Source organism: Gallus gallus, chromosome 6 (genome assembly GCF_016699485.2).
Source record: "Gallus gallus isolate bGalGal1 chromosome 6, bGalGal1.mat.broiler.GRCg7b, whole genome shotgun sequence".
Lineage (NCBI taxonomy): Eukaryota > Metazoa > Chordata > Aves > Galliformes > Phasianidae > Gallus > Gallus gallus.
The window spans coordinates 30808498-30817211 of record NC_052537.1 but is presented as its reverse complement, the minus strand read 5'-3'; the positions used below and the strand labels follow the sequence as shown (position 1 = coordinate 30817211).

Here is an 8714-nt window from a genome sequence, read left to right as displayed (position 1 = left end):
GTTTTAAGATTTGAACCCTTCAAAACTAACATGCCCATTCGCTGCTGATTTTGTGCTGCACCAGTACGAACCAGCAGTCCATCACTGCAGGATGGGATGAGACTGGGGACTGTGGTTTCCCTGGTCTTTTTCTTTTAATAACATAATCTCAATAACACTGTGATTTTAGAAGAGCACAGTGACACAGCGAAGCAGAAAACCAACAAGATGCTGAGACAGTTGTGCATATGACACCACTTGGTAAATTTATTCTGAACTACAGATGGCAAGAAGGACCAGGTTTAACAGCTGCTCCAGCCTGCATCAGAACTGGTGCTGAGGAAAAGGAATGACTTTTTTGCCAGGCATGCTTTGGCAAAAACAAAGTCCATCTTCAAATCCTTTTACTGGGATGCCCAGTAAAAAGCAAAATGGAAAATAACCCCTTGTGCTAAATGGCAGTAGTTTAAGATGTTACCTAGAAGTCTTGGAAACTTAATTATACTGCCTTCATAACAAAGCATGAGCAATATTTCCCCACCTGCATGCCAAGTGTTTAAACAAAGAGTTTTGAAAAAATACAGCTTTCCGGGGAGGGGGAAAACACCATTTTAGAATATATCAACTTAGAAATTGTGAATAATCATCTGTTAGTGAGACAACCATCCTCAGGAAATCCTAGCAATAGTCCCTTATTTTTACCACTACAATACAGCCTGCAGCTGAGTGAGGGAAAGGAACTGCTTCGGCCGGGTGTATGGGAATTGCTAAGTCACAGCCTGAACTAATGATTGAGCAATGATTGAGCCCTGGGAGCACAGGTGAAAGCAACTCACCTGTGTGCCTAGAAGGTTCCACTCCTCTCTAACCTCATTTAAGGGCTGGCTGCCATAAAGGAACAATTTTTACCTAGAGATCTCTTCTTTTAGAGTATTCAGTGATCTCTTATCCTTGGGGCAGGTGAGCAATTTTTTTTTTCCTTTTTTAATTGGGTTGTGACTATCACCCTTTTTTGGGTAATTTAGAACTGGTTGTCTGCTATCACCTTTCTCTATGCCCAGCTGTATTCTTACCTTGTAGTTTGCTGCCCAGCCTTGGAGAAGTCACTGCTGGGAGAGATCATCCCTTGATGTGAAGATGTGTGCCATTTCAGTAGATGTGAATGCAGACATGCCAGTCTGCATGGCTGTTTAAGGAGCTGGCCCAATAAGTGCCTGATACTACTTTGCTGCTCTTTGCCATCAGTTATTGCTCTGTAAATGTCCTTTTCCTAGCTCCGTTGCTTGCTGCTCTGCTGGTAGCCCTTCTGGCATCAGTAGTAGCACTAAAATATCCCTAAACTCTACAGCAGACATAGTTCTCAACAACTGCTTTTGCTCTCTTCATCTGCTGTTCTTCCTGGAAGCTCCAAAGGATACAGGCTACAACGCCGGTCACCCATAAACAAATAGTTTACTTGATATATTTTTAGATAAATAGTGTACTTGTTCCCACTTCTAGGTTTTGAGGCATTTTTTAAGAAAGAATGCCCCGAACTTCTAGGTAATAGGTACTCAAATATGTTGAGTAGCTCAGTCAGCTAGCTCCCCTTGCACAGCCAGTGATGTTCTCATCAGTTTAGTCCAGATAGTGCTTTCACAGTCTTTACTCACCAAAATTGAGCTTCTATCTCAAACACATCTGAAAAATGCTGAGAAGAAAGGGACATCTGAGGTTCTTCAACTCAGAATCTGCTGTTTTAGTGACAAAACTAGCACATACCTATGCCCGCATTCTCAAATGCACATGCAGAGCTTTGTTAGAAGATCTTAAGCTTGAAGGGAACAGCTGCACATCAAAAGCAATAGTGATGCATGTTTGAATTCAAGGAAATCAGTGGATGCAGGAAGCTGTTAAGACTACTGTGGTGGTTAACCCTGGAGTATCTGCATCCTTAAGTCTCTACATTTTCCTTTCCTTCCTTGTTTCAGGATGGCTATAGAAACAGTTCATCTACCCTACTATCATGTAGAACATGTCCATCTTCATCACCTCCTTTTGGATACTGCCATCTTCACCCAGTACCTCCGTGCACATATCAGTAGACACTATTATTCTGGTTGCTCTCCTTGGCAGTTCTTGAGAAGATAATCGGAGCTATATTTCTGGCAGTTATTGCCTTCATCTATATTAATAAATTCAAGAGTGCCACAGAAAGGTACCAGCAACCAAAACTGGTCTGTCCATGATGTTAAATGTTCAGGAAGGTCCCTGACATGCTTCTGGACAATGCCAACTGTCCCAAACAATTTCTGGGCTTGTTAGAGAGCTGATTCTGGTTAACAGCTAGTCAGGACAAGCAAGCTGACTGTGACATAGGCCACCAGACCACTTGAGCTGAATCGGTCCCAGGAATAAGTTACTGTTATCAGAGCCACAGATGCAGTACCTGCACAGCTTCCAGGAGCTTTCTCGTGTCACTTTAGTTGCTTTGGGCTTGTCCCCAGCTGCTGATGGCTTCTCACTAGCTCACAGGGTGACATCGCTCCTTGGTAAAAGGCCATGGGTGTTTATAAATGCCGATGTTAAAGCAGCAGGTTGGCTGGAAGCATTACCTGAGTCAGGTGTGGTTCCTCCCACAACCCTCACACCTCTCTGTGCTGCTGCTCTGTGATAGATTTGGGCCAGTATTGGAGTTTTCATGACTAAAAGTCAATAATGTGACCATGAAATCAGTAAAGTAAGAGTCGATTACATTTAAAAACGTTGTATCTGTGAGGTTTCCGAGGTCCAGCAGCGCAAGCAACCTTTTTCTTCCTCTGCTTTGGTGCGTACCAGCGCATACCACATTGCACTCCAGCAGCCCTCACGAGAGCATGACCCCCTCCTTCTTGCCCCGGCCACTGAGGGACCCACCTCCGCTCGTCCTGCCGCCTGGGGACGGCTCGGAGCCTAGCACCGCCCTCGTCCCTCCTCCTGTCCCTTGCATCCCCTCCCCACCGCCCGGCCCCGCCTGCTGCGCCGCGCTCAAGATGGCCGCCGCGCTGAGGGGGCTGCTACGCCGCGCGGTGAGTGAGGGCGGGAAGGCGGGAACGAGCGCGCGGCTCCCGCCAGCCCTGACCCTCGTGTCCCCTCAGGTGCCCGCCGCCGGGAGAACGTTGACGGCGCAGCCGCTGCTGTGCGCCCGCCGCCGGCTCACACTGGGTAAGCGCGGGGCGGCCCTGCCGCGCTGTGCCCCGTGGTGGCAGCGCGGGGGCGGCGGCCCGCAATGCGTTATGTGTCCCCGCAGGCGCCTCGCGGCTCGCCCCGGCCGTCACGCAGCACGCCCCGTTCTTTAAAGGCACGGCCGTTGTCAATGGGGAGTTCAAGGAACTGACCCTGGATGATTTCAAGGGGAAATACCTCGTGCTCTTCTTCTACCCTCTGGATTTGTGAGTGCGGGTTTAGCCCCGTCAGGCGCTCTTCCCGCTGCTTTGCGGGGGCTGCACGGCACCGGGCGGGCTGTCCTGGCGGAGCACCGCGGGCGGTTCTGCGGGGCGTGGGAGGGTTTAACCCGCAGCCCATGGGCTTTCATGCCGAAATAGCTCGCTGCCAGCGGCGGTTGGAAGCTGCTCTGCCCGATAACGCCTGCTGCCGTTGCTCTGAGTGCAGCAAACCGGGAAATAGGCCCAAAACTTAAGCTAAAGAAAAGATGCTGTTGCTCTGGTGCCTATAAACGGATACGCGAGTGCCTTCTGTAAAACCTGTCTCGAAAGCTTGCTGAATCGTTACAGCTCACTTTCTCTTCCCACCCAGCACCTTTGTGTGCCCCACAGAAATCGTGGCTTTTAGTAACAAAGCGAATGAGTTCCACGATGTGAACTGCGAGGTGGTGGCGGTTTCTGTGGACTCCCACTTCTGCCACCTGGCCTGGATAAATACCCCGCGCAAGGTATGGATGGGGTGGCTCCTGGCTGCTTCCCTTCTTGGTTTGTTTTCATTCTATGGGAGCTTCTGAGGAGAATAAGCAATTCTGCAAACATTGGTTATGATAAATAAACCCTCTGTAGCGATATGTTGAGTAGTTTCTGCCTGTGACAGGACTCGGACTTAAGATCTTTTAAATCTTTCTTTTGTTGATCTCTTTCTCTGTAATTTGTTTGGTGGGGTTTGTTTTCTTTATTTTGCTCTCTTTAGTCCTGTTGGTTACATCATATCCTTTATGTTTATCGTTAGAGACAGGCATTAAGTATACATGTCAGTGTCCTAAGCTGCTTGTGACAGCTGATGGTTGGTGAGGGATGTCCCAGAAAATGAAAGCAGTTATTCTGTTTCCATTCTGAAGCTGCCACTGTTAGGTATGAGTTAACAACAACCAGTGTAATGGAGCACTGGTAATATTGAAGTCTTTTCAGCAAATGAGAGTTGTTTCTGAAACATAAATTGAGGTATTTTGGTTCCTTCTGGGAAGGAATGCGATAAAGGTGATGGGCTTTTTCCCAAGAGGATCCTCTTTTATTTGTGCATATAAAATTGCATGCCTTTGATAACATAAAGCATCTCAGTACCTAGGTTAGTTGTAGACAGAATTGTAACAGGAGGGTGCAGTGTAATCAGTTCCTACATGTGTGGCCACGGGAACTGCAGCCCACAGTAATGCTTATCGCAGTTGAACTGGTCTGCCTCCAGGTGCGAGGCTCTTCCTTGATAATGCAGGAGGGAGGAAAGTTTGCTCAAGTTAACGTGGTTTGGCTGATCCAATCAAGAGTATTTATTCTTCTGTGTGTTTTGCTGAAGTTCGGAAATGGGATTACAAACTTTCTTCATTGCTTCATGGGGAAGTCTTTCAGCGTGCACCTCTCATGCCTTGTTTCATGTGTGCATAGCAAAATGTTCTGCAGGGTGGAAGGAATTCCATAATGGTGTGGATGGGAAACTGACATCCAGAGGAGTTAAAGTTTTGGTTCCTTTGACATCTGCCTGCGTGTGAGAACTCTGTTGCAGGCAAGCATTTGCAAGGTCAGGGTCGAAGTGACAGATTACACAATGATTTACTGATGATGGCTGAAGTAGGAAAGCTAACAAATGCCAGTCCCATTTCAAGGATAACAGAGCTTATCTCTCTCACTGTTCCAGCGTGTTGTAAAAATCAAAGCAGTCTTGGTTGACTCTCCAAATAGTATTTAAACTTGAGGGAGAATGCATGTACTGCATACCGAGAGCAGCAGAACTCTGACATACCTAGTATGTTTGTTAGAAGCCTTGTGTTTCATCTGTTTATATTATACAGGCTTCTCTCCCCACCACGTTAATCTTTTGATCACTAAAATATGTAATAGAAATTTTCATATTCCAAGCTCCTACATGAGGTACAGAGGAAATCTTTATGGAAATATGACTGTTGTCACTGGTATCTTTTGCCAGCAAAATAAACAATTCTAAAATTCTCAGGACTAGACCAGTTTTCATGTTCCCAACACAACAACTGTTTGAGTGCTTTTTGGAGCAGAACAAAAAAAACCCAAGAACCACTCCAGGTGGACTTAATGGTATTTTGTTGTTAATGTACCTTTGAGAGCAGTGAATCTGGTCTCAGGGTTAATCCTGAACAGCACAAGGTAACAAAATGGAATCTTGCTCTTTTCTCTAGAGTGGCGGCTTGGGCAAAATGAATATTCCAGTTCTGTCAGACCTCACGAAACAAATCTCCCGTGATTATGGTGTTCTGCTAGAAGGACCTGGCATTGCACTGAGGTAATGAATGACTGCTGATCATGCCGTTTCCTCCAAGGGAGACTGTGCAGGGATTGATCACGTGAACACTGAAAGATGGGAACTTCTGTGGACTTGCTGCTGAATCTCATCCCAGGAAAAGGGCACATGTCTATTATGGCAAAGTTGAGAGTTTTCCAGACTTCTCTGAGGATACATGCAGAGAATAGCTAGCCACTCTGTTCTGAGGAAGAAAAAGGAGAGTTGGATAGAAGAGCATTTCTCAATTTCTATACTTTTCATAATTTTATTTTTTCTCTTTTCCTGAAAGGGGAAGACAGTACCTTAATTTGTGAGCGAGAAGCTTCTAGAGCTATAGTCCTAGAGGCCATTACAGTCAAGTCTAGTTATCCTAGATGCTTTGTACTCCATGGAAATAGTACTAGGGAAATCCAGATTCTTCATCTCTTTTCATTAGAAGGTTTATGCTGGCTATAATCCCCAAAGTAATCCTGTATTCTTAGTGTTCAGGTGCAGGCTTTTCTGGGCCATGGAGGTGTGGAGGGAGGTGATTCATTCAGTTTCTTTTCAATGGAAGAGTGGCAAAAGTCCACAGAAGGCTGCTTAATATTCTGATTCAATGTTGAATCAGTATTGTTTATTGTTGTTCTAGGTTGCCCTAATCTGTGCTGTTATTTTTTTCAGTTCAAAACAGAAGCTTCTTTGAAAAAGAACTTCAGACATTGGTTTCCAAATCACCCTCCTAATTAATTTGTTCTTTAGTTTCCACCGTGGCTTACATATAACAGAAATTAACTTAGTAGTTTAATGCATAAGCAGCTCTTCATTCAGTACCTTTTGGATTTTCATATCAAAAAGACATGGGAAGAATTCTAGCTATCAGCTTTGTAATACAGAATAAATTAAAAGTTCTATCTTATACAACTTGCTGTCTTAATAGTCTTGCTATTCATAACACTATACCAGTTCATAGGCTCTTAGCTTTTGATCACTGTACTAACAATATATCAAATGCAATATTGCTGCTCCTAAGCCTGATGTGTGCATCTAATTGCCATGGCGAGATTGTTCATCTGTTTCTCAGTTTTGATATTTAAATATGATTTGCATTCCTGAAATTCTCACTCAATTGCAGAGGTCTCTTCATCATTGATCCAAATGGGATCATCAAGCATCTAAGTATCAATGATCTCCCTGTGGGTCGCAGTGTGGAAGAGACCCTTCGCTTGGTGAAAGCATTCCAGTATGTGGAAACACATGGAGAGGTTTGCCCTGCAAACTGGACTCCAGATTCCCCTACAGTAAGTGTCTCCTAAATATCACTGTTCTAAATATAGGCACTGGCATGTTCTTGTGTGTCCCGAGGGCTAAGAACTGCTTTAATATCAAGTGCTTGAATGAATCTCTTCCTGTTTTTCTAAGCCTGAGGCTTTCAGTGGTTGAACCAATTCAGTCTACTTGTGTGATACTAAATGTGTGGTTTCTGTGAAGAAACTCACTGACTTTCTTTTAGAAAACACAGTTTGTATTTCAAACCTTTGTTCTTTCTAGCAGTTGTCTGTGGATTTTTTTACTTGCTTCATGCCCTGCTTGATAGCTCATATATCTCCCAACCAAGTGCAGAAACAGAAATAACTTAATGTTTTCAATGAAGTATATTTGTTTCTTGGATAAAATGTCGAGTCCATAACTTTTATATCACACCTACAGCATACAGTAACTTCTTTTTTCTTCTCGACAGATCAAACCAAGTCCAGAGGCTTCTAAAGAGTATTTTGAGAAAGTGCATACATAAACACTCAGATGCAGACGGCTCTTAGTTACTGTGTGCTGAAGACATTTAGTGGCTGTGATTATGCAAGAAAAAAGGTTCTCATTTCCTCATGTTTTAAAATAATGATAATAATAATTAAATGCTGAAATACTTACTGACTCTCTTGCCTTTTTTTAAAAAAAACAACAACAAAACATAAGGTAAAAATAAAGCTTTATTTTCCCCTTTGGCAAGTTAAGTTTTATGGATGCCTGTAACCAGAATGTGACAAGTGGGTGGAAAACAGTTACCTTCCGCTTTGTTCTTTCAGTTTGTTTCCCCTCTTTGCTTAACTAGCTTTGGCATAAAGAAAGCTGCCCTGTAGCTTTTCTCACGTGACAGATGCCTTTCTGCAACAAGAGCTTGGAACTGCAAGTGGGCAACACAGAAAGCAGTTTTGACATGGAGTTCTTCGTAAGTGGGTTTTGTTTTTTTTTCAGGGGATGAAATGAATGTAACACGCACAACAGAGTTTCTGGCCACAGTATAAGATCAGTGTATGTATGTACAAATTAAATCTTGTCAAATACGAATTGTCAAAATGCAGTGCAGCATAACAGGAGCGTTAACAAGCATTATGAGCTTGCATTCTGTTTAGGAGATAATTAAAACGTTGCACTCTACTACTGTGCTTAGTGGAGCTTGATATCAATCTTCCTTCATTTAAAGCCTTGTTTACCTGCTTGAATCTGCCTCCAGGAAATGTAAAGGTTGATTGTAAATTGGACTGTTTAAAGGAATATAGCATACCTGCATCTGTGGTGCCATCAATAAATCCTAGTACTGACTTGCATAGCTGTCTTATTTGCTTTCTTTCTGCTTCTCTCTCTTCTGAACAGTCTGGCATTGCACTCGCTGCCTTTATTTGCAGCAAGCAGCAGCCAGCAGTGCGGGCTTTGTGTGTGGAGGAAGGGGGACACAGCCAGAACAGTGGTGGCAAGTGCTGTGAGGGGAAGGACAGCGTGCTGCTAACAGGCTGGAGGAACAGAAACGATTCTCATCAGGTTTCTCAGCATCTCCCCTTGTGAGAGGGGCGGGCAGAAGATAAGCATAAGGGAACCAGCTGCCAGGGGTGCCTGTTCCAAAATTAGCCCTTGAACAGAGTCAGTATTGCAATGTAGGTGTAAGGAAGGAAAAACATGCCTGGCATCTCACGGTGCCTGCTGATGTAAAGGCCACGTCCTGGGTACTTGCAAATACCTTTGCAGCACCAGCATTTTAGTTCAGTTTG

At 44.3% G+C, this 8714-nt stretch overlaps 1 protein-coding gene across 3 annotated transcripts; it reads left to right on the top strand.

Annotated features, from left to right (window-relative positions):
- The first annotated feature begins 1208 nt into the window (after positions 1-1208).
- PRDX3 (peroxiredoxin 3) lies at positions 1209-8276 on the top strand. 3 transcript variants are annotated; one of them, XR_006939682.1, is made up of 8 exons: positions 1209-3026; positions 3096-3162; positions 3248-3389; positions 3754-3889; positions 5588-5691; positions 6806-6971; positions 7412-7539; positions 7924-8276. XR_006939682.1 is itself a non-coding variant. In XM_426543.6 (7 exons), the coding sequence occupies exons 1-7, from the start codon at positions 2835-2837 to the stop codon at positions 7463-7465; spliced, it is 861 nt and encodes a 286-aa protein (XP_426543.4). In that variant the 5' UTR covers positions 1209-2834; the 3' UTR covers positions 7466-8276. The 3 variants fall into 3 exon arrangements, 2 of the variants coding, with proteins under 2 accessions (XP_426543.4, XP_040558831.1); XM_426543.6 differs by having other exon boundaries at positions 7412-8276; XM_040702897.1 differs by lacking the exon at positions 3248-3389 and having other exon boundaries at positions 3774-3889; positions 7412-8276.
- Positions 8277-8714: the final 438 nt, after the last annotated feature.

Bases quoted from the DNA above. Each gene is read 5' to 3' on its own strand.
- PRDX3 (XM_426543.6), top strand. From the start codon at position 2,835: ATGACCCCCTCCTTCTTGCCCCGGCCACTGAGGGACCCACCTCCGCTC. The intron at 3,027-3,095 runs GTGAGTGAGGGC...GTGTCCCCTCAG, and splicing joins GGGGGCTGCTACGCCGCGCG to GTGCCCGCCGCCGGGAGAAC. The intron at 3,390-3,753 runs GTGAGTGCGGGT...CTTCCCACCCAG, and splicing joins TTCTTCTACCCTCTGGATTT to CACCTTTGTGTGCCCCACAG.